The 26301-nt window shown below is 42.3% G+C and overlaps 1 protein-coding gene across 1 annotated transcript in view; it reads left to right on the top strand.

Moving 5' to 3' along the window:
- Positions 1-26301, top strand: part of SORCS3 (sortilin related VPS10 domain containing receptor 3) — a 552458-nt gene that overhangs the window by 238222 nt on the left and 287935 nt on the right. Inside the window, exon 3 of the mRNA XM_080641763.1 lies at positions 13426-13525. Within this exon, the coding sequence (XP_080497889.1) occupies positions 13426-13525 (100 nt within the window). The remainder of the gene's footprint in view (positions 1-13425; positions 13526-26301) is intronic.

Raw genomic sequence — 26301 nt, 5'->3', positions numbered from 1 at the left:
GAAACATGTTGCTGGTTAGTGGGAAAGGAAGAATTCTAGCTTGATTTTGACTCTAAACCAGCCGTGGGCAAACTACGGCCTGCGGGCCGGATCCGGCCCGTTCGGCTGTTCTATCCGGCCCGCGGAGCCGAAAGAGCGGAGGGTTCTCTTGCTCTCCCCTCCACTCCTTTACTTTGAATTTATATTAGTTCACACAAACACTCCATCCATGCTTTTGTTCCGGCCCTCTGGTCCAGTTTAAGAACCCATTGTGGCCCTCGAGTCAAAAAGTTTGCCCACCCCTGCTCTAAACACATTTAATATCTACCATGCCTCCTAGTGGGAAATGTCTTTGGAGATCCCCTGAAAGGATGAGCCAATGAAACCCTTTCCTTGTAATATGCTGTGAAGCAGATGCACAGTTACCACTGCTTAAGGAAACAGCCAATCATTGACGTTGAGCAGATAGGATTTGGGATCAGCTGACCTGGGCTCCAGCTCTAGCACTGTTACTTAATGTCTCTGAGTCCCTTTCCTCATTTTATGACAAAGAGAAAATACCGATATCAAAGAGTCATTGTGAGAATTAAATGAAATATTTCAAGAGAGAGTATTTTGTAGAGAGCGCTATGCCCATGTCATTTACCTAAATGCCACACTGATTCAGGATGACACTCTTCTGAAAAATCAAGTACTGAGCCCAAATATTTGCCAAAGTCTTGATCCCTGACCTCAAGAAGCTTATAGTTCATGTGGGACAAGAGACTATGAAAATCAGAGGTATAGGCAAATTGTGCTGCACTGTAAAGGGAATAGAGGATCAGAGAAAGGAAAGGTTACCGGAGGGCATGGTAGATGAGAAAGCTTCACACAGGAGGCTAGAGTTGAACTTTACAGAATTTGAAGACGAAGAATGAGGGGAGATCTGTGAGACACCCATACATTTTAATTAAAAAAACAAAAAAACGCACACACACACACCACAAAACACAAAATTCTTTTTGTAAGTTTGGGATTCTGTAGTTGGCTTAGAGCAGCAGTTCTCAATGTGAGGTCCTGGGACCCTTAGGGCATGTTCACGACCCTTTCAGGGGATTAGTGAAGTAAAAACTATTTTCTAATAAATAATAAAATGTTATTTGCCCTTTCTAATTATCATTTTCTCAAGAGTGCACAGTGGAGTTTTCTAGAAGCTAAATGACTCATGTTGTCATAACAGATTAAATGTAGAAATAGATGAGAATCCAACAGTCTTTATTAAAGACTTAATAAAAAAGTAAAACAATGCCACTCTTCCTCACTAAACTTTTTGTTTTGGAAACTATAGCTTTTTGCGTAGAGTTATGTTATTTATGTGTTATTGTTTTAAAATGAATTAATAGGTGTCATAAAATTTTATCCAATGTAATTTCTAGTACATTACCTATTGACAGATACAGAACAGGGATTAAATCTCTTAGGGCTCTCAATGATTTTTAAAAATAGGAAGGAGTCCTCCATCACATAAGTTTGGGAACTACGGTTAAAGATGTGGTATTCTGCTGTGAAGATATACTTAAGGTCTCACATATTTTTATAATGTTTTCATGCAAGGTCTATGGCCTTTGAGTATCTTAGAACACCCATGTCTGGAAACTTCAAAATGATAAAGCCCAATATTGGCAAGTCTTCATGGAAACTGGGACTCTCCTATATTGTTAGCAGAAGTAACCAGAAGGTTATTGTAAGACAGTTTATTACAAGAGCCTTCATGGTAATTTTTTTTTACCCTGTGAACTAATAATTGCACTTACATGAATTTATTATAAGGAAACAAATAAATACACATACAAAGATTTATGTATAAGAATGCACACTAATGATATTTAATGTAAAAATTTGGCCAGGAAAAGAATTAAACTAAATTATGATATATTTGTACATTGGTGTGATGTAAGGCTTCTTAAGTGATTTTTAAAAGAATATTTACCAACATGGGGAAATGATTAAAATATTATGTTAAGTGAAAAAAGCAAAACACCAACCTGTACACAAAGAATGATTCCAAATTTTGTAAATACACACATGCACACAGATTACAGAGAAACAACATCGAAATATTAACTGAGTTTCTAGTTGATGTCTATGTTACACATTATCTTTTTCTGTATTTTATAATATTTCTGCCATAAATAAACATTCAGCACTTTTATCTTTTCAAAGACAGAGTGTGGCGTTCAGTTTAGCTAAGGTTCTGGGGTTCAAGTGGGTGTTGCCTCAGTGGGGTGTTTCTCCTATGGCCACAGTGATGGTCTCAAGAATTCACTATGACTTGAGAATAAACCCAACGAATAGTTAATTTCTTTTTCCTACTTAGCCTTTCAAAAGAAAGCTTTAGGGAAGTGGGGTTGGTTTTAATGCCCTGCAGCTCTAGGCTCTTGTCAAGAGCTTTGGAGTGGATAACATGGGGTCCAACAGGACAGTTGTCTAAATGATGTGCAACTGGCCCTGTGCAGGGAGCATGGTAGTCAGTAGGTTTCTTTTAAAGAAAGATAAATGGGAATTTGGGCTTCTGGGCTCATCAGGAGATGGGGTGACTATGTTATAAGAGCCTCAAATAGAACTGCAGTTCCTCCTTGGTATCTGGGGATTTCCTCTTTTTCTCTGGAGAGAGATGTCAGGTATTGGAAGAGTTTAGTCTTCTTCCTCCCAGAATGGCCAGTAGGATCACCGATAGAACCAGCACCGTGGGAAAGAACATCGACTTTGTTGTTAGTCTCTCACAGCCAAGCATTTTCACCATCAGAAGAGAATCTGTCTGAATGTGTCTATTTCAGTCTCTGGGACACATTTGCTCAGTTTGAGTACATCCCCTCCCTGGCATTATCCAGCATGCTGTAAGCGTTAAAAGAGACATCCACGGGAGTCCCATGACCTCAGAGTCCTTTATTCTGTCTGGACAAAGAAGCCTCGTGCACATATAGATAAATGATGACATAAAGCAACAGCAGAAGAGAATTGATGTATATCCACAGAGAGCAGGCACAAAGCTCCCGAGAGTGACACAGGTGCTGAGTGCTAGGACAGCAGAGGCAGGGAGATGAGAGCCTCATGAAGGGGGATAGCTGCAAAAGAAGATGCTCTCTCCTCTCCAGGAGGGGATGCCCTCCCACTAATTGACAAAATAATTAAGGAATGCATTGAGTACCTACCTCCTGCAAGGTATTGGGCTTATCCCCTAGAAGAAAAGATTGACAAATGAATGGGTGCATCTGATTTAGCTTCTCTATGTTAGAGAGGTGGTCCAAAGGTGCTCCATCAGTTCACATTTCTCTATTAGGCAGCTAAAAACTTTATCCTGGGGTTTCCGGATGTGCACAAACAGACATAATTGCATGCATGTCAGAGGGACCCAACTGGCTGCATGTAATTTTAAAGGGAAATGGTGAACACCCACTCCCCAGGCAAAGATGCCTTGTTAAAACTGTCCAGAACCTCTAATTCATGCCTCATTATTTTTTTTTTCCTGGGGAAAACTCAGGGAAAAAAGTTGAGTTTGTTTTCCCCAGACTTTAATTTGCAAGTGTTGGCCACCTGCTGGAGGCTATCTCTGATTATGCCGAGCAACCCCTCCATCTTCCTGTGTGTTTTTTGGTGGTTTACTGCTGATATGATGGAAATGAGATGGCATTCCCTCATTAACTATAGCTCAGCTGCTATTTGCCCAGAAACGTATGGGGACCATTTCTCCTCCAGTGATTACTTTATTGTTCTGTTATGGGGTCTCCCAACAACTGACAGTGAACTCCGTGATATTGGGGCTATTTAAGCTTCACAGTAATCCCATGAAGGCAATATTTATATCCCCCCTGAGCAGATATGAAACTCGAGACTTAATGTAATTAGCCTGAGGTTCCACAGGCTGGATTTGAAGCAAAATCTGCTTGACTCTGAAATGAATCCTCTTATGATTATGTTGGGCTGCCTTTTGAATGCAAGTACTTATCTATAATAGAGTTCCTCTACCGATGTGTTAATTTACTGATCTGCATTGTAACTGCTCAGTGACAATTCACTTTATTGCTATTAGTTTTAACTACAGGAGTGATACATGGATACATTTTTCTTTCAAAACAGTGCAAGACTACAAATAAACTCAGGTCCCTAGAGCCATCCCACCCCACCTCTGTCTCCTACCCAGAGGTGACTTCTATTACCAGTTATTTGTGTATTTCCTCTAGAATTTTTAAAAAATGCACACATATAAACATAATGGAAAGATATTGTTTTCTTTTGTCTGGGTTTGTATATTTAATATATTATTCTTCAGTAGCCATTTTCATTTAGTAATATGTTTTAGAGATGTTTCCAAGTCAATAACCTTGACATCTGTATTTTTTAAGGCTGCTATATAGTGTGTGTGTGTGTGTGTGTGTGTGTGTTTGTGTGTGTGTGGGTGTGTAGAATACACTATATTTTATTCAGCCTTTTCCCTGATGATTACCATCCCATTGTTCATATGAGCAAAGGTGCCATGAATGGTGGGCTATCACATCTTCTTGGGGGTCTGCTCTTGCTTTCTTTCTCTCCGGAGGGCTTCTTTCCTCCCCTCACCCATATGACAAAGATAGGTCATTTGGCTGATAAGACTGAGATCTTTCTTTTTTAAAAATACATTTTATTGTTTTTTTTACAGAGAGGAAGGGAGAGGGATAGAAAGTTAGAAACATCGATGAGAGAGAAACATTGATCAGCTGCCTCCTGCACACCCCCTACTGGGGATGTGCCCACAACCAAGGTACATGCCCTTGACTGGAATCGAACCTGAGACCCTTCAGTCCACAGGCCGATGCTCTATCCACTGAGCCAAACCGGTCAGGGCTCTTCTTGGCATCTTAAATCCTCAGAATAACAACACTGCAACCCTTTTGTCTGAACTGGGGTTCTTCAGGTAGAACAGAAGTGCTGTAACAGCGAGAAAGACCCAGGAGCTGACCTTTTGGCCAACCCTACACACCTCCACCTTCCCTCCTAGATCTGTGCTGGGAATTCTGCTGCTGTTGGGTCTACATTTTATCTGCTATGAACCACACATTTTGCACGATCTGGTTTTCAGAGTCAGCTAACCTCTAATTCTCTGCATTTGGAACCCAGTGATGGCTTTCATTCAAAGAGCTGGGGCAGGAGGGCACAGAGATGAACCAATTATTCTATATCATTGCGCCTCTCATCGTGAGACTAGGCCATGCAGCTGAGGAGTCCAATAACATGAAGAGGTCACTGAGATCTTCGTGAGCCTCTGCCTTGGCATCAGCCTGCCTATCTATCTATCTATATATATATATATATTTTTTTTTTTGGAAGCAGAAGGTGGGACCATAACCCACTGGAGAATGGAGCTATTTAAATTACTTGCTTTTGGCTTGAGGTCTGAAATTAGTTATCTGGCTTGTTATTTGTGGTCAGGCTGGGCTTCTGCCATTGCAAAGATACACATTAATGTGGCTTTGGGCATTGGCCCGAAGATGAGGAGTGGAACAGGCCAGAGGGGAACATGCATGAATGGTTTTCCCAGTTCAATCATAAAGACTCTCTGGGCAGCCATGGGTCTGGAGTTGTGCTCATGACCTTGACCTTGGAATCGATTGTGGTTCACCACACACTGGAGCCCCTAATTGCCTATGGGCTTTGATTGTTGACTATCAGTGGAACACACTCAGGGGGAATGGCTGATGGATGTTTCCCAAGCCTGGCACTGGGAAGCATGGTTCTGTCTTTTGATTGCCAGTCGGCTGGGCCATATTGTACTTTCATGGGGGCAATTGGAAGCAGTAGCCAAAGATTCTTTAATGATTTATTGGGTATCAATGTGCATCACCCCCTGTTAAGGTTAAGGAGTCTAAATCAAGGAACAGAAAACAAGGTGATTGCCCTACATTCTGTGCTGTTCGTAAAAATGACAGCCATGAGCATTTTGTCAGATGCTAGACCAGGCATCTTACTACTCTTCACTTACCACTTCACTATTGTCTGGGCTGAGGGTTGGAGAAGTGGCGCTCACCTCTACTTCTCACTGTCTTTGCACTGTTCCAGTCTTCCCCGTTTTCTCTATTGAGAGCTGCACTCTGCAACTTCAGAGATTCAAAACACATTTCATTTGTTATTTTACTAAAGAAAAGATATTTTATTGATTTTAGAGAAGAAGAGAGAGGAAGAGAGATAGAAACATCATCAATGATGAGAGAGAATCATTGATCAGCTGCCTCCTGCATGCCCCCTACTGAAGATCGAGCCCTCATCCTGGGCACGTGCCTTGACCAGGAATCAAACTGTGACCTCTTGCTTCATAGGTCAACGCTCAACCACTGAACCACACTGGCTGAGCTGTTACTTTATTTTTAAGGAACTTTTAGCAATTGCTGATAAGAGGAAAAAGCGCATATGCATATTCAGAGCATAAATGGGGAACTCCTAGGTGCTGTTGGTGTAAAGTAGAGGAGGGTGTGGGCTGAAGTTGTAGGAAACATCTCCACAATGGCATTAGTACTGAAACTGGGAGTCGAACAGGAGGAATTCCTGATAGTACCTTGGAGGCTTTAAATGCCAGGCCTCCAGCAGGCATTTTGACCTGATACTGCAGCCAGGCAGGGAGGCGTGAGTTAGGACACCAGTGACCCTGGCAGGAATATCAGTAAATTGTCATAGAGAGGGAAGCTGAGTGGGATGCCTGGGTGGTGGTGGAGATAGTAGTAACTGATGTTGCAGTCACATAGGGCAGTGGCCATAAAGTTATGCACCTGCTGTTTGAGTAAATACTGTTTGTATCACAGCCACACCCATCATTTACATATTGCTTTTGGCTTATTTTTTTTTTTTTTTTTGAGCTACAGGAGCAGAGTAGTTGTGTCATAGATTGATATAATCTAAAATATTTAATATCCATCCCTTTTTCTTTTCTTTAATCCTTACCTGAGGATACTTTCCCATGAATTTTTAGAGAGAATGAAAGGGAAGTGGAGAGGCAGGGAGAGAGAAACATTGATGTTCGAGAGACACATTGATTATTTGCCTTCCACAGGGCTGGTGACTGAGCCTGCAACCGAGGTATGTGCCCTTGACAGGAATGGAACTTGGGACCCTTAAGTCTGTGAGCTGATGCTCTATCCACTGATCAAAACCAGCTAGGGCATATCTGTCCCTGTTAAAGAAAAAAGTTTGCTAATCTGAGAAAGAGTTACTCATAATTATCCAGAAAGGGACAGCAAAGCCCGATGCCTGACACAGGGAAGATGTCATAATAGATAATAGGTAAATGTTAAGAAATGAGCAAACAAAAATTGCTAATAGGAAAAGGACTGTCATGACTGTGGTTGTTTGCCAGTTTTAGATCATATCACCTGGAAGGGCATCCATTGAGAAGATAAGAGACTGATGAGAGAATGAGTGAGTAAAATACTTATAATTTCCTAGTTTTTTCTCAGGGCAAGAGCTGGAGAGGGAAGGAGGAGGGGCTAAGGGGCCAGGTGGTAAAGGAGGAGAAGGCGCTGGCTGGATGAGGAGAGTGGTGTGCCCTCCCCAACCCTGAACATCTGGTGGCCCGCTAAGAGCTGGCAGAGGGTTCTGGAGTCCTCTCACCTCTGGCAGGAATGGGCATTGGGAACACAGTGTGGAGCCTCAGCTCAGCTCTTACTGGGAAGCCGACTTGGCTGTGTTAGCTGGAAGGTTTTCTTTTTTGTTCTTTTACTTTAAAAATAGCAGTACATATGCTTGTTGCCACAGCCTCTCCCCAAGAAGCTCAATGGAGGAGTGGGAGCTTGCTGGGTAGATAAAAGTATAATGTATTCATAACTCAACTCTGGAAGTTGTCATTGAGAGAGTGGCTGTGGGGACCGACCAGGGTTATGGTTGATTAGGCTGGGGTGGTCCTTCCAGAATGCACTGCCTACACGCTGAAGCTCATCTGAAGCCTGTCAGGATGTGACAAACGCTCCCGAATAGTTGAAGGGCTCAGACCAGCAGTCAGGGTCCTGGCATAGACTCTCTGGGAGGTTGCCAGTCATCATCAGGTAGCTGGGGAGTAGTGTGATCTGAGAGGGCCAACTAGCAGGTTGTTGGGCAGGCAGAGGAGCCACAAGAGCAGGTGACCTGCAGAGATGCAAATGGGAAAACCAGGGATAGTGCTAAGGAGGCCAAGATTCAGGGCTCAGGCTGCTGTCTGGCATTCAGGACTCCGGAAAGAGGGATTCTAGGTCAAGATCACCCAAGAGTGATGGACTTAGGCCCTGGGAATAAAAGCCCCCAGTTGCTGGAGCTGGAAACTAAGGGAATATCCCTCTGAAGGTCCAGCCTCCTTGGAGAGAATGTAATCAATAACCAGCAAAGTAGAAGTTATACATAGAGTATGAAGCAGTAATATCTCTCCAGAAAAACTTTTCTTCACAAATGCACAAGAAACCATGTACAAGATGAATAGACAGTGGTTTATTCATAAGCTGTGCTGCTCTACAGCAGTTTAAATGAATGAATTATGGCTGTGTCAATGTGGATACATTCCCAAACTGAAATTTGGGAAAAACAAGCCAGCCTCAGAACATATACTGTGTAAGATAAGATTTATATAAATGTAGAAATTCACAAAGGTTGTTTATGAAGACAAATACCTGTTAAATCTAGTAGTGGGTATATGATGGACATCTCATTATGCTTTTTGGTGTGCTGGAAATAACTTATAAAAACAAACAAACAGAAAGACCTGGCTGGCATGGCTCAGTGGTTGAGCACTGACCTATGAACCAGGAGGTCATAGTTTAATTCCCGGTTAGGGCATATATCCCAGTTTCTGGCTTGATCCTGAGTGTGGAGAGTGCAGGAGTCACCAAATCAGTGATTCCCTCTCATCATTGATGTTTCTATCTCTCTCTCCCTTTCCCTTTCTCTTTGAAATCAATAAAAATATATAAAAAAATAAATTAAAAAAGACAGAAAGAGCTAGGGGCATACACACACACACACACACACACACAACACACACACGCACACACACACACACACAGAGCAATGGAGTGACGTGCTGGAATCAGAGTAACCTGAGCCAAGGCACAGAGGCTGGAAGCCCAGTGGCCGTGTGCACATCTTACCTGCTGTCTCCCAGGTTATCTGTGTGTCCTGAGTAATTCACAATGGTAACTGGCACAGTCCCAGGCCCATGGTGAGTGCTCAATACATGTGTGTGATGGTTCCAGTTTTCTGAACATTTCTGAACATTTTAGCCTAGTGTATAAATTTCAGAGGCTAGCTTTAAATTTGGGAATATGAGGCTGTTTCCTGTACCAGTAAGTGATCCCGCTAGCAGATGTCTGGAGTCACAAGGTGGAGGATGGTCTGCTTTCTTATAAAAGTGAGTTCTGCAGGCACAACTCTCTGGCAACGGGGCTGAGGCCACTTTGTCTCCCCCCACCCCCACCACCAAGGCAAAGGGGCCTGCAGAACTCTGTGGTCAGCGTGGTATGCAGAGTTCAGGCCTGAAAGGACAGGGTGCAGGTCACCTTTGCTCCCATGGGCTCACTGGCTCCTTCAGGTGTCTTCAGTGAGTGAGACTTGTTTCTGTCAGCCTGACCGAGCAGAAACTGCCCAGGGTTATGGAGAAAACTGAAGTGGGGAGTATCCTTTGTTGGGTGGTCTCTACTCTCAGCCGCCACTTTTGGAAAATAGTGAAGTCAGATTGAATCTGTTGTGCATCTTGTAGAAAGAGAAACTATGCGTGTTACTGAACATACTACCTTTGATGTGGGTTTTTTTGGATTCTGGAAGGAAATGTGTTGTGATACAGTCATGCGGGGAACCCTGAGAATTTGGCTCTTATAAATAAGATGTTATATATAGTATGAGGAAAAGTCAGTTGCTGGAAAACAGCTTAGTACTGTGTTGGTGGGATAATAAGATCTAAGGTCTGGGAAGGAGCTTTATGGTTATCTGAGTTAAAGCTCTGTGTTGATGATGGAATTGGGGTTTGACAAAGATCCTCTTCTTGACCAAACTCTAGTCAGGATCCTCTGAGCTCTTTTCAAACAGACCCTGTCCTTGGATATGTCTTCAAGAGCCCAGTTTTAGCAAAATTCTTGCTAAGTCAATTTAGCCAGAATCCCCTGAGATATGGGGACCCTCCATATTTCATCATGCTCAATATCTGACCAAGTTTCTCAGCCTCCACGATGCCTCAGGTGATGTCCGATCACTCCTAGCTTCTCTTCAGCAAAGATCCTCTCAGATCAGTTTAGCAAACAATTACCCCACCCTCTTAGTCAGGTTCATTTACTGACCCTACCCTTCTCTTTGGTTGTAAGTTTCTGATTTCCTTGTTGTATTTGGAGTTGGACCCAATCTCTCTCTCCTACTGCAAACTCCATTGCAGGAGTCCCGATACCTATTGCGATAGTCCTGAATGAAGTGTGTCTTACCATTTTAACAAGTGTCAGACTAATTATTTTCTTTCATAGGCTAAGAGAATTGCTTTGTCCAGGATACCATCTTGAGTACATTTCAGAATCACTTCTAGATTCTAGATTTCCAGACTTGGGTTCAATGTTCTTTCCCCCACCATGATGTCTTTATGTCTTCAGAAGTATAAAATCGAGAAGCAATTCATGTTTTATTTGGATTAATAAAGTATGCTTCTATACTGAAAGCCTCTGAGATTGTAGGTCTGTCTCCTCCCCTGCCTGGGTAGGATGGGAGCTCAGGGTGATTGGTCATTTAACCTTAAAGTTGGTCTGAGTGAACTATATAGACCCTTCCCTGGCTCCAGGATCCACTAGACATCACAGTCTATGCCAGTTGTGCAGCATCCAAAGGGCCAGGTATGTTTTCTAGGTGTGGCTATGTGTTGAGTTGTTCCTAGACATTAGCATTGGTCAATGAGGTTTGGACAAGCTCATTCATTCATTCATTCATTCATTCATTTATATTTGCAAGTAAAGACAGAGAAAAACAACACAAAATCAGTATACTCATCATTTACTTTATACTGGGCATGGTGCAAGACATTTGGTCTCTTAGAAGAAACTGCTGTTGCCCTTAGGGAATTTGAGTCAAGAAAGAGGTCCCAGAATAAAATTGGTATGACCCAAATAGTGGGATAAAGGCTAAAATTGAAATCTGTACAAGTTGGTCTGAAAACACAAAGGAAATTGTGATTAACTTGTTGGAAGGAGGGTAATATTGGAGTTGAGTGTTGAAGGTTGGAAAAAAAATTACCAAGTAGAAGAAAAATGGCATGGGTAGTTTTGCAAAGGGAATGATGTGTGCAGATATGGAGAGGACTAAAAATGCAAGACATTCAGGAAAGTTTAATAAGGATAGAGAGAAAAGGGCAGAGAAGAAAGTGGCTGGAAATAAGTCTAGTAAGGGAAGTTGCAGCCAGATTTTACAAGACTAAGCTTGGAAGATACAACTTCATAGTAGGCAGGCAGTAAGTAATTACTGGTGGTGAGTGAGGTGAACAGATCTTGCTAGTAGTTCATCATCCCATGACACCATGGAGGATGGTGGGAGGGGGAGAAGTTTGTAAGAAGAGTATCCAGTTGGAAGACTGTGGCAAAATGATGATGCCTGAGCCACAGCATTGGCACAAGGATGAAAAGACCAGGGGTCTAGGTTATTTAGGAGATAGAATCATTAAGACTTGCAGACTGAGCTGGGTTCAAGAGATAAAGGCAAAGAGAAAGATTGAGAGTTCTTCCCAGTGCCTAAGGTAGCCCAGAGACAGAAGATAAGAAGTGAGTTTTTTTTTTTTTTTTTTTTTTGGGGGGGGCGGGCACTGATTATTAAAGTTAGAAGAACCAATGACCATATGGAGCCAGTAGCCCAGGGAAAGATTTGAGATATTGGTGTTTATGTATTCAGTAAACAAGCTGAGTGTGCATGATGTATAAGGCCTGGTTCTGGAAAGGAGAAGTGAATGTCCTTTAAAAAACTTTTTCATTTTTTAACATTTCATTATGCTTACACCCTTTAGGAGGTTTCCCAGAGAGCTGCAGATCTGGGAATGAAACAGAGTTTGCTATGCCCAAAGTTTAACTTCTTTCCTCTTGCCATAGTGTTCTCTGAAGATCCTTGACCCTGAGGAGCTTACACTGTGCTTAGGGAAGCAGAACATAAAGAAACTACTCATGACAATATTGAAGAGTGGAAAAGAGGCATGCAGAGTGCCATGGGGGCCTACTGGATGGGGCATTAGCTCTGGAGCAGAGGAGAGATGAGTGGCCATTGGGAAGAGGGCTAGTGAAGCCTTTACTGAGGTGAGGGTGGGTATGTAAGCTGGGTCTGGGGACATGGAATTGGGCAGGTTACAGGAGGGTGGGGATAATTCTTAAAGATCATCACTATTTGGCTACTAAGTTTATAAAGGTAATCTGTGGTCCAGGGCAAGCTCAGATTCGAGTTAAAAGGTGGGCAAAGGCTCAAGGAAAAGGCCAGGGCAGGTAGTAACTAGGGGATCAGCACACAGCCACAATGGGAAACTGAGATCAGAGGCAGAATGAAGGCTCCCATGAGATCCGTTGACCAGAGAGACAACAAACTGGCCTCTGTGACTCAAGTGGAGGAAGTTTTGTGGGTCTGGCCCAGGAAGGCGATGGCAGAAGAGGGAGTGAGAACCTGATGATACTGGTGGTTTGAAAAGGAGGAGGCATGTGTGGAGCGAGGGTGGGAAGGAGGTGAAAGGTGGCAGGTAGATTGGCTACTTGAATCTGGCACCTGCTGTCTGTCCTCCACCTTGGAAAGGTGAGATGGACAGGAGGGAGCCTAGGAGTTGGCCTGCCTTTGTTCTATGCTTTGATATAAGGGCACAGCCCTGCAGATTAGTCCCAAAGGAGGAGCAGGTAGCCAGCAGGATAACCGGGATGATGAACTATTGGCAAGCAGATCAGCATTGCTGGCATTTCACCCTGACACACCGTTGCTCCTACATGAAGCATCAAAGTCTCTGCCTGGTGTGGCATGGTCTGGCTATGAGCCCACTAGCTCCTGGGTAGGGCACATCCTGCCTCTTCGAGGGTCCCCTTGCTTCAAGCTCAGTGGAGGGGGTGTGAAGTTGGTTGTACCCCAGTGACCTCAGGTGACAGCCTGGCCTCCCTCCTGGCACAGTCCCTGCTGTTGAGAACCAAGCTCCATGCAGAGAAACAGAGGCACCTGAGGGCTGAGCTCTGGGGACAGGCCCTCTCCCACAGTGACTCTCACAGCACATCCTGAGAAGGGCCAGGAGCAAAGGCGAGCCAGCCTAGGGAGTAAGCACACACATTAGACTAATTGCTCTTCTAAAATTAATGGGGACTTTTATCTCAGAAAAGCACTTTGAAGCACTCATGTGTTTTGGGAACAAAGGTGTTGTCCTAGGAGAGCCTGGCTCCCCGTTAAACACAACCCCCAATCTGGTAAAACGATCTTTGCCTTTCTTTCTTTTACCTGCAGGTCCACGAATTATGGCACCACCTATGAAAAGCTGAATGACAAAGTGGGCTTGAAGACGGTCCTCAGTTACCTCTACGTCAATCCCACAAACAAAAGGAAGGTAAGAGGAGGGGCCTGTGGGTCCTGGGCACTCCCTGGGGGGCAGCAAGGCTGCCTAGGGCTGTGAGTAATGAAAAAACACTAGGCATGGACTTGCTTAGACAGGGTACGTTTTATATGCTAAGGACATTGAAGAAGTTTGTAATTCTAACAATAGTCTTGATAGTAGCAGCAATAATAATAATAATAATAATAATAACAACAACAACAACAACAGTAAAACCATATGACCAGGTAAGGGGTTCCTCTGTGCCTAAGATGGTGCTCAGTGTCTTACTCATGTATCTCATGTATCTTCACAATGAATTATGGGGTAGAAAGGATCATTGTCCCCATTGTACAGATGAAGAAACTGAAGCTCAGAGAGATGAAGTAACTTTCTAGCTTGAAGTTAGACAGTGTTAAGTAACAGATCTAGGATTTCAGAATGGGTCTGCCTGACTCCAGAGCTGAGTCCTTCTTTAGCCCCACTCTTGCTGGAACATTTTCAGAAAGTGTTCCTGCCGAGGGAAGGGTAGGCAGCTCCTGGATTTGTCATCTTGATCTGGAGCTGCTTCTGAGACCTGGAATGAACACACAGAAGGTCGGACTTGAGTCATGCAGACTTATTGGGAGGAGGGGGCCTGGATTCTATGGAACTAGGGGCAGTTTTAGAACATGAATGCTGTACAGTATATTAGCTTTGGGGAGAAGTGATCTATCGTCAGCTAGGAAGGCACTGCTGTTTAGAAGCTTAGGCAGGCCTGTCCACCATAAACACACCGGGGATGTACTATAAAAGGCTATGTCAGTGTTTCTTAAAGGTCAGAAATGGCACTCCCAAGCTCTCCTCCTGCACACTGGTTTGCAGTCCCCAGCGGTTTGCAAACCCTCTCTTTAGCAAGGAAAACTCAGGGGTGAGCGGCAGCCCATTGTGCAGATGTCCCTGATCTGTGATTCCGACTCCTGGAATCCAGGCAATGACTTAGAACGATGTTTGTTTATGCTGCTTAGCGCACAGCAGCTTTGACTGAAATCCTTAGCGTCACACCTCTCAACCCCACCGCTTCTCCTCACCACCACCTGGATGTCCTGCATATCCCCAAAGGGAGGAAGCAGAATTGGTGGCTCCTGGGCCAGTGTTGGGGATGGATGCCCAAAGGTCCAGCTTGCTCCAGGGGTCCCCAGATCTGAGACTGTACCCACCATCAAGTTCCCAAATCCTGATAATTGGGATGGCTGTTAGGCACCTGTTACTGGTTTTAGCTGAGTGGTTTCTCTTTTCTCTGTTCCAAAGCATTGTCATTTTTATTTTTTTCAGTATTGTTTGAATTACTACATGTCAGAGTTGGAAGGGATCATAGATTTCACCTGTACCAGCAGTTCTCAATTGGTTTTGAATTTCAACTCTTGGGAAATTGTTTAACACTCTAGACCTCCTTTTTAGAAACAGGTCTCTGCACACAAAATTTGAAACCACTTTTTGGGGGTTTGTGAACAGCTCTGATCCCAACATGAACCAAAAATGTTCATGGAGTCTTAGTTGAGACTCTTTCATCTACACCAACAGCCTCATCGAACAGATGAAAAATATGGAAGCCAAAATAACCCATAGAACCAGGTAAGAAAAAGCCAGGTTAGAACCCAGCATTCTCAGTCTCCAGTCCAGATTTCAGACCACACTCTGTATCTTTTCTTCCTCTATGATCACAGCCGAGGGTTTCAAAATTGATGATGTAGTTCTGACGTGGAAGCTTGAGGCAATTGCTTCATGACCTTGATTTAATACTTGGTGCCGTGTCCATGGTGGACACAAGATAAAACTAGACTGAATGGAGTCAGTGATGACCTATTTTAATTCTTTCTCTTCCCTTCTCCCTCCATGGAGAAGGAAGCAGGCCCACAGAGGACAAATGTCCCACCCAGCCACTCAGCTGGTTATGGGTTGAGTTGGCTGTTGGTCTCATGACTCCCAATGACTTGGGGTAGGATGGAATCACAGAGGGTGTATGTACTTTGGGAGAAGCAAGAAGTGGGTGTTTGACACATGGCAGATTCCTTTCAATGCTTATCTCTGACCTGTGTCTGAACCACAACAAATTTTCTCATATTTCCATGTAGATGACAGATCATCTGTCTTCATGAGGATTTCCTCATGTGGTATATGAAAGGGTCACACCTGCTTTCGTCCTTTTGATAATCATCTGTCTATCTGTTTGCCAGGTGTTTCCTCGTAAACTCCTGCAATGTCTCTTTTGGTCTTCGCTGTTTTTCTCTACTCCTGACTGCTTTAACTCCCCTTAGCACAGCCCAGAGATGCTTAGAAGTGCAAGGCATGAGGGTCAGGTTAAGGCAGATGTTGAGGGTAGGGAGGAACGTAGCTGAGGTTTGGAGACCACGGGTGCAGAAATGCCACCTCCATTCTTCTTTGTAGAGCGGACGTCCAGACCATGTGCACTCTGGACAGTTTCTTACAGGAACTATTGCCCAGTTAAAAGTCAGGCCTATTTTGTCTGTCTTCTCTGAGAAGCACCACCAAAGCACAGTTAACTCCAACCTAAGAGGCACTACCACTGAGAAAGTTAAAGCAGAGACATTTTCTTCGCTCAGCTTGGAGAAAGACAAATGACAGGCTAATGCCATGGCTTTATTGTTTTTTTTTTTTTTTTTTTTTTTTTTTGTGTGTTTTTTTTTTTTTTTTCAAATTTTTATTAAGGTATTATATGTGTACATATCTTACCATTGCCCCCCACCCCCACCCCACTCCCATACATGCCCTCACCCCCCAATGTTTTGCATCCGTTGGTTACTCTTATATACATGCATATAAGTCCTTCAGTTGATCTCTTATTTCCCCCACCTCTCCCTAACCTTACCACTGTAATTTGACAGTTTGTTTGATGCTTTACTGCCTCTGTAACTATCTTTTTGTTCATCAGTTTATAATGTTTTTCATTATCCCCAAATGAGTGGGATCATGTGGTATTTTTCTTTCATTGACTGGCTTATTTCACTTAGCATAATGTTCTCTAATTCCATCCAAGTGCCTACAAATGGTAGTAATTCCTTCTTTTTTATGGCAGCATAGTATTCCATTGTGTAGATGTACCATAGTTTTCTGATCCAGTCATCTGCTGATGGGCACCTAGGCTGTTTCCAAATCTTAGCTATTGTAAATTGTGCTGCTATGAACATAGGGGTGCATATATCCTTTCTGATTGGTGTTTCTGGTTTCTTAGGATATATTCCTAGGAGTGGGATTACTGGGTCAAATGGGAGTTCCATTTTCAGTTTTTTGAGGGAACTCCATACTGTTCTCCACAGTGGCTGCACCAGTCTGCATTCCCACCAGCAGTGCACGAGGGTTCCTTTTTCTCCGCATCCTCGCCAACACTTGTCGTTTGTTGATTTGTTGATGATAGCCATTCTGACAGGTGTGAGATGGTATCGCATTGTTGTTTTGATTTGCATCTCTCGGATAATTAGTGACTTTGAGCATGTTTTCATGTGTCTCTTGGCCTTCCTTCTGTCTTCTTTCGAAAAGCTTCTATTTAGGTCCGTTGCCCATTTTTTTATTGGATCATTTATCTTCCTTTTATTAAGTTGTATAAGCTGCCTGTAGATGTTGGAAATTAAACCTTTATCAGTGATACCATTTGCAAATATGTTCTCCCATACAGTGGGGTTTCTTGTTGTTTTGTTGATGGTTTCTTTTGCTGTGCAAAAGCTTTTTATTTTGATGTAGTCCCATTTGTTTATTTTCTGTTTGGCTTCCATTGCCCTAGGGGCAGTATCACTGAAAAAGTTCTTTTGGCAAATGTCTGAGATTTTGCTGCCTGTGGATTCCTCTAGTATTTTTATGGTTTCCCATCTTATATTTAAGTCCTGTACCCATTTTGAGTTTATTTTTGTGTATGGTGTAAGTTGGTGATCTAGTTTCATTTTTTTGCATGTATCTGTCCAATTTTCCCAACACCATTTATTAAAGAGACTGTCTTGACTCCATTGTATGCTCATGCCTCCTTTGTCAAATATTAAGTGCGCATATTGGTTTGGGTCGATATCTGGATTCTCTATTCTGTTCCATTGATCTATATGTCTGTTCTTGTGCCAGTACCAGGCTGTTTTGATGACAGTGGCTTTGTAATACAGCTTGAAATCTGGTATTGAGATCCCTCCTACTTTATTCTTCTTTCTCAGGATTGCTGTGGCTATTCGGGGTCTTTTTTTATTCCAGATGAATTTTTGGAGAGTTCTTTCTAGGTCTGTGAAATACGCCGTTGGTATTTTAATGGGGAGTGCATTGAATCTATAGATTGCTTTGGGTAGTATGGACATTTTAATGATGTTGATTCTACCAATCCATGAACATGGTATGTTCTTCCATCTGTTTACATCTTCCTCTATCTCTTTTTTCAGTGTCCTGTAGTTTTCCGCATATAGGTCTTTTACCTCCTTGGTTAGGTTTATTCCTAAGTATCTTAATTTTTTTGGTGCGATGGAAAATGGGATTGCTTTTTTAGTCTCTCTTTCTGTAAGTTCATTGTTGGTGTATAGAAATGCCATAGATTTCTTGGTGTTAATTTTGTATCCTGCTACATTGCCGAATTCATTTATTAAGTCTGTTAGTTTTTTGATGGAGTCTTTCGGGTTTTTTATGTACAATATCATGTCATCTGCAAATAAGGACAGCTTTACTTCTTCTTTTCCAATTTGGATGCCTTTTATTTCTTCTTCTTGTCTAATTGCAGTGGCTAATACTTCCAGTACTATGTCAAACAGGAGTGGTGAGAGTGGGCATCCCTGTCTTGTTCCTGTTCTTAGGGGAAATGGTTTTAGTTTTTGCCCATTGAGTATGATGTTAGCTGTGGGTTTATCATATATAGCTTTTATGATGTTGAGGTATGATCCTTCTATTCCCACCTTGTTGAGAGTTTTTATCAAGAAAGGGTGTTGGATTTTGTCAAATGCTTTTTCTGCATCAATTGATATGACTATGTGATTTTTATCTCTCAATTTGTTTATGTGATGTATCACATTTATTGATTTGCGGATATTGAACCATCCTTGCATTCCTGGGATAAACCCTACTTGGTCATGGTGTATGATCTTTCTGATGTACTGCTGGATCCTATTTGCTAGAATTTTGTTGAGGATTTTGGCATCTACATTCATGAGGGATATTGGCCTGTAATTCTCTTTCATTGTGTTGTCTTTATCTGGTTTTGGTATTAGGGTGATGCTGGCTTCATAGAAGGAGCTTGGAAGTGTTCCTTCCTCTTGAATTTTTTGGAATAGTCTGAGGAGGATAGGTTTTAGTTCTTCCTTGAATGTTTGGTAGAACTCTCCTGTGAAGCCATCTGGCCCCGGGCTTTTGTTTGCCGGAAGCTCTTTGATGACTGCTTCAATTTCTTCCATAGTTACTGGCATGTTGAGCTGTTTAGATTCTTCCTGATTGAGTTTTGGAAGGTTATATTTTTCTAGGAATATGTCCATTTCCTCCAGGTTGTCCAGTTTGTTGGAATAGAGTTGTTCGTAGTATTTTTTAACAATCCTTTGTATTTCGGCGGGATCTGTTGTTATTTCACCTCTTTCATTTCTGATCTTGTTTATTTGGGTCCTCTCCCTTTGCTTCTTGGTGAGCCTGGCTAGAGGTTCATCAATCTTGTTTATCCTTTCAAAGAACCAGCTCTTGGTTTTGTTGATCTTTTGTATTGTTTCTTTGGTCTCTATGTCGTTTATCTGTGCTCTGATCTTTATTATTTCCTTCCTTCTGCTTACACTGGGCTTTTCTTGTTGCTCTTTTTCTAACTCTTTGAGTTGTTGGGTTAGGTAATTTATTACCCCTGTTTCTTGTTTTTTGCAGTAGGCTTGTAGAGCTATGAACTTCCCTCTCAAGACTGCTTTCGCTGTGTCCCATAGATTTTGGATTGTAGTGTTTTCATTGTCATTTGTTGTCATGATGTTTTTTATTTCTTCTTTGATCTCTCTGGTAACCCAGTCATGGTTTAATAGCATGCTGTTTAGTCTCCATGTGTTTGATTTCTTTGGGTTGTTTTTATTGTAGTTGATTTCCAGTTTTATGCCACTGTGGTCTGAGAAGATGTTTGATATGATTTCTATCTTCTTGAATTTGAAGAGACTTTGCCTATGTCCCAACATATGGTCTATCTTTGAAAATGACCCATGTGCGCTTGAGAAGAATGTATATTCTGTGGCTTTGGGGTGAAATGTTCTGAAGATGTCAATTAATTCCATCTGGTCTAGTGAGTCATTTAGGATTGATGTTTCTTTGCTGATGTTTTGTTTAGAGGATTTGTCCAATGGTGATAGTGGGGTATTAAAGTCTCCTACTATGATTGTATTGCTGTCAATGTCTCCCTTGATATCCTCCAGGAGTTTTTTTATGTATTTGGGTGCTCCTGTATTGGGTGCATATATGTTTACCAGAGTTATTTCCTCTTGTTGGATTGCTCCCTTTAGTATTATGAAATGGCCTTCTTTATCTCTTGTTATGTCCTTCAGTTTGAGATCTAATTTGTCAGAAATAAGTATTGCTACCCCAGCTTTTTTTTCAGTTCCATTTGCCTGGAAAACCTTTTTCCATCCCTTCACCCTCAGTCTGTGTGCGTCTTTTTTTCTGAGGTGGGTTTCTTGTAGACAGCAGATATATGGGTCGTGTTTTCTTATCCAATCTGTTACCCTATGTCTTTTGATTGGGGCATTTAATCCATTTACATTTAAAGTTATTATTGATAGGTACTTATTTGTCGCCATTCCTATTCTTTACCCCTGTGTTACTTCTTCGCTTCCTGTTTCTTTCTTTCTTTTTTTTTTTTTTTTTTTTTTTACAGTAGACCCTTTAGCATTTCTTGCATTGCTGGTTTGGTGGTAATAAATTCCCTTAGTCCTTTTTTGTCTGTGAAGCTCCTGATTTCACCTTCAATTTTGATTGACAGCCTTGCTGGGTACAGTATTCTTGGATTCAGCCCCTTCCTTTGCATGACTTTGTATATTTCATTCCATTCCCTTCTGGCCTGATGAGTTTCTGTTGAGAAATCAGTTGCTAGTCTGATGGGGGTTCCTTTGTATGTAACTTTCTGTCTCTCTCTTGCTGCTTTTAAGATTCTTACTTTGTCGTTGGTGTTTGCCAATTTAATTATAATGTGCCTTGGCGTCGGTCTTTTGGGGTTCATTTTGCTTGGGACTCTGTGAGCTTCTTGGATTTGTGTGGGTTTTTTCTTCCCTATATCTGGGAAATTTTCTGTCATTATTTCTTCAAAGAGGTTTTCTATTCCTTGCTCAGCTTCCTTTCCTTCTGGAACCCCTATTATGCGGATGTTGTTTTGTTTCGTGTTGTCCCAAAGTTCCCTTAGACTCTCCTCCTGCCTTTTAATTTTTTTTTCTAGAAGTTGCTTTTCTTGGGTATTTTTTTCCATCTTGTCTTCTAGCTCACTGATGCGGTCCTCTGCTTCTTCTAGTCTACTCTTGATGCTTTCTATTGAGTTCTTTACAGCAGCGATGTCATTTTTCATTTCTTCTTGGTTCTTCTTCATTTCCTCTTGGTTCTTGCTCATATTGTCGAATTTGTCTTCCATCCTTTTCAGCCACCTTATGACCATTTCTCTGAATTCTTTTTCTGGAAGGTTGCTTGCCTCCATTTCGTTTACTTCCTTTTCTGGTGATGCCTGCTTTTCTTTCATATGCGGGCTGCTTCTTTGTCTCCCCATGGTCTCTCTTCTCTGGGTGTCTGGTTATGTAGTTCTCTCTCTCCTGGGTTGATTTAAAGGCACAAAATACAGCACTACCAGGTACAACTCACAAGGCACTGAACAGGAATGTATTCACGATATTAATAACCTCCAATAAAGGTGACCACCAGAGAAAGGCAAATTAGGTGATAGGAGAGAAAGAAGAAGAGGAAAAAAGAAAGAAAGAAAGAAAAAAAGAAAAAAGGAGTGTGAAAATGAAATTGGGAAAAGGGAAAGTAAAGAGAAAAAAAAAAGTAAGAGACAAGAAATTGACTAAGAGAGAAAGGGGAACAGACTATATATATATTGGGGATAAAACTCCAATAGAACAATCACTAATCCCAGCAAATGCCAGCAACAAGTGCCTGGGGATTAGTACAAACTACAACACCAACTAATATGGAGTGAGGCAAGGTTAAGCTGAAGCACAAAACAAACAAAAGAATAAACAAAAGAAGAATAAGCAAAACAATCTCACAAAAAAAGCGTAAAAATTGGATATAATCTACATTCAAGCAAACAACAACAAAAGGACAGAGATAAGGACAAGTTTATGGATAACTCAGACAGCGAAGGGAGAGGTGTATGTGGACTTGGAGCAGGGGATTGGAGATTAGATATGTAAGTAGGGTGAAATTTTAACAAGGGGTAAACAGAAAGAATAGGGAAAATCTAAAGCAGTAAAAGGGTAAGACAAACAGGACACTGAAAAGGGGGAGGTTAGGAAGAGAGTGATGGCCTAAAGGTAGAGTTGAGATAGAGTAAAACGATGCTAAAGGAAAGATAAAAAATAGAATGTAGAACCCTAATCCCAAAATAAAATGAAGAGAAAATAAAATGACACTTTAAAAATAAAAAAATAAAAAAAAAAAAAAGATAAAATAGCAGTAGTAATAATACGGATTGAAAATAAAAATGTAATCATTAAAAAGGCAAAATCAAGTGATGAAAAAAGAAAAAAAAGATTCTTGATTAAAAGATGCAAAAAATGAAAATTAAAAAAAAATAAAAAAATAAAAAAAATAAAAGGTAAAAATAAAATGTGGAGTAGTGAAGGTCATTCACTTTCTCTGTTTTTCTGTTTGGCACGCCTGTTTCTCAGTCCAGACAGTATTGCAGTTCTCTGCGATCCACTGCTCTTCGGTGTTGTAAGCCAGTCCTGATTTTAAGCAGGCGGTGTGTCTTAATTTCTCGTATTCCTTTATTTTTGATTACACAAGAGTCAATTTGTGATTCAGCCCCTGGGTGGCAGTGTTTCTGGATTGACTTCCGGGTCTATCTATGGCCTCTCTAGGGAGTGTTAGAGCCTTCTTTCCCTGTGGCACTCGGGCCTGTGGGAGTGGTCTGCCTCAGAGCTGGCTCTCTGATGGTCACTCCCCGCTCCGATCCCCAGGTTCCAGAAAAACAACCTTCCCCTGCAGTCTCCCAGGGTGTCCCCAACTGGGTGATCCTATGTATTGGGCTTAGTAATCAGAAGCAAGGATTTGAAGAGGAAAAAGCCCAAGTGTGCGAACTCCGGGACTGCGAGTGAGCCCAGGCACCCAGGGAGCGCACGGGCTGCGCGTACGTCTGGACTGCCTGAAATTCTTAGGGTGTCCCTGCACTTCAGATCAAAATGGGTTGCTTTTTAGAGTGCCCTTCTCTTAGCAGCTCTGAGGACCCCTTTCCACAGTCACAGATCACGCCAGCCCCTACAGCCACGGATTTTTCTAGGCACAGACTTCCCTGGTCCTCCAGCTCCCGCAAAACGCGCGTTCCTCTCTCCCGCCGGGACCAGAGACCTCACCTTATCCCAGGCGAAATCTGACCTTTCCGTGGTGGAGTGTAGAGCTTCTCTGAACCCGTGTGCTTGCGCCAGTTGGGGAGCGTTCTTCTGGGGCTCGCAGCTGTTCCTGGGGTGCCGCAGTTGTGGATTCTCAGGCTTCAGATAAGCTCCACTTTCCGGATCAAGATGGCGCAGACTCCGCGTCCAAGCCCGCAGCTCCGGGAGGGGACCCAGCCGCAGTTCTTGCTGCCAGGTCAGGGGAACCCCGTTCAGCAGTCCCCCACCTCCTTCTGGAATTCAGCTGTCTCCCAACCAGCCAACAAACACTCCTTGCGCGACCCTCAGCTGTTCTTTCTTTCTGCTCCGGGACAAGGCTCGGAACACGTCTGTCTATTCCGCCGCCATTATTCTCCTCTCTCGGCTTTATTGTTTTAAAATGACAATAGAAATTAATTTTATAAGCAGACTGTGATCCTGAAGTGCTTTCTGAAGTACCCAAGGAAAGATGCAATTAGATGCTCTTTCATTTTATTGTTCACTGTTTTTTATTGTATTCTGAGCCTGTAGTTACTGACGATGCACAAATATTCTACATGACAACTTTCTCTTAACCAGAATATTCAGTTTGCTAGAACTTCCCTTCGCTAGCTATTTGGGCAGAATGCCAGTTAGATATAAATGAAAATACTCTTGTTTCTTTATTGTTCTAGTGCTGTGATTCATTATGACCTTGTAATGCAACTTTAAAAAAGTGTCTTCTTAGTTTTGTCTTGATGTTTAAACCTGTGGTTATTTGGATTCTCAGCTCAGCTTGAATTATGCAACAGTCTTTTGATTCTCTCAGCACCAAGATTATCTGTGGCCTTCCATGTTCGTCAGCCAGCTAACAATGGTACTCTCCAGCAGATTTTTCAGTAAATCTTGTGGAAACACTTGCTTTTCACCTAATGAGTTATTTATTTAACAGATGGCTATTCCTTCCCTTGGAGTCTGTGAGTATAGCAGAGATCTGTTGCTCCTGGCAAAATAGTAAATTGTGCTTGTATTTATATATTTGTTTCTGGAGCTGTTTGTTGATTTTCCAACTACACAAAATCTCTGACTGCAGACAGCTGATAAGCCCGTAGGGTAAAAGGAGAGATGCTAACATGTGTACGTCTCCTTCTATCAGTAATAATCTTAACATTAATTGAGCACTTCCTATACGAAACTTTCTTTCAGGAGCTTAATCTATACAATCTCCAATCCTCCCAGCCACTTTAGAAAGCCCACAAAATAAAGAAATAGACTCTAATAACCCTGTGTAATGGGTGGGTCTTCAGCATTCTCCCCATTAGTTTTATTTAGGGGACAAATTTGTCAAGATACATCCAGTGATGCTGGATTCCCTTAAAGACATTGAGATTTGGATTAGTAATATCTACTAGGCTTTCTCTAAGTGACAGTACATTGCTATAAAGTGCTGGGATCTGCTCTCGCTGACGTTGTTCTAAACCATCCTACGATAGTTTTAGTAATTTTGGCCTGCCCAGGCTGTGTTTGATGTGAATTTCTCTATCCCTCACTGTTTGCTTTTCTCCAACCACTGGCCTGTTAGCTGACCACCTGGATGATGTCTGAACTTGGCACATTGAACACAAGGAGCAGTTGTGTTCGTTCTAGAATTAGGTGTGTGTGAGGCACGCCTCTGGGAGAAGGGGCTCTGCTACGGTGGGGTCTGAGCTCTTTCCCCTTGTAGGAGAGAAACGTCCCTGGGCCTCTGGACCTCATTAGTGTTAATGGACTCTTGTCCTCAGGCCCATGCAGAATGACACATGCCATGGTCAAGCCTGCACTTAACAGAGCTGTGCTTTGTGCCAACAGGCTGAAGGCTTTGTCCCAAAAGAGAGGGCTGTGGCTTCTATGGGTATCTATCTGAAAACAAATCTTTGCATGGATAGGAAAATACAGGCATGTTATGGCTTAATTGCTCTGGCTCAGAAGAGGGTGCCACCTGCAGATTTGGAAACAGTGTTTGGGAAATGGTAGAGAGCATAGAAAGGTCGGACTTCCAAGGAATGTGACCACATGACTGCAGGGTAGAGGTGTGTGCGCCTCTTTGCATATGGGTGGGAGGAGGACTGCGAGGTCTGACATCAGAATAGGATAATGACTTCTTTTTCTTGAGCTCCTAATAAGTTCCGGGCACTGGGCTAAGTTCATTTCTATACTTTATTCTAGTTTCCCTACTAATCCTCTGAGCCTGGTAGTTTATCCCCATTTGATGGGTGAGAAAACCGAGGCTCAGGCAGGTGAGCCTCTTGCTTTTTGTGAAGTAGCTGGTAAGAGAGGGTCCAGGATGCCCATTCATCTTTGTCAGACCACAAGGGTCATGCCCTCTACTCTGATCTCAGACAGGTGGGCTGTCCCTGCCACTGGTTTAAAGACCAGGTTGAGTGCAGTCATCACTCTGTTAGTCGTAACCTTGTTGCCTGGGGTTTTCTGCCCATTAGTGTGAGAGGATTACAATTTCTTGGAGAGGGAGGGGAGTGTTAGATCCTCCTTTCCTAATTGATTTACCAGTGAGAAGGATAATTACTTTCAGGCTACCCTGCAGAAATACAGTGGGGATTACTAGTCAGATTTCTCTGAGGCGCAAACCGCCTCTGCCAAGCTGTTAAAGAGGCATTGTGTGTGTGGTTGGATGTTGGTTGTTCCTGTCATTTTCCTAATACAGCAGCATAACCCTGAGGTCCCTTTGACATCTACACAAAACAAAACACAGACTTTTAAACTGTTGGGCTCCTGCTTCCGTTGGCCATGTCTATGGAGATTATTAGGGGGTCAGGGGAAGTAAGCTCTAGGGTAGTACACGTCAATTCAAAAGTATTAAAATCTTTTATACTAAAGCAAAGCAAAGCCAAAAATGTGGAAAGATAATTTTAGGCTGTTAAGCAATCTATTCAATATCTAATGTCTAACTGAGCAAAGTGTCTTAGAGGCAGGTTCCTGCTTTCAGAAATGTGTAATATACCTGGGTGATAATATTAGTTTCTGTTTTCAAATATAATAAGTGTCTATAATATTAATGATGATGATGATTATAAGGAAGTATTTTTGAGCACCTATAATGCACCAAAATGAGTTTTATATGAAATGACTAATTTAAGATGTCATCAACAATGATTGGTACTGTTATTATTCTATTTACAAATGATGAGTTTGGCACCTAGAGGTCAGTGATCTGCTTACATTTTGCTGCTTATGGCCACTAACCTTGGTCTCATGTGCTCACCTAACTCA

The sequence above is a fragment of the Plecotus auritus genome, assembly GCF_963455305.1.
Source record: "Plecotus auritus genome assembly, chromosome: 9".
Taxonomy (NCBI): Eukaryota; Metazoa; Chordata; class Mammalia; order Chiroptera; family Vespertilionidae; genus Plecotus; species Plecotus auritus.
This window is presented reverse-complemented; position numbering and strand designations above follow the sequence as displayed.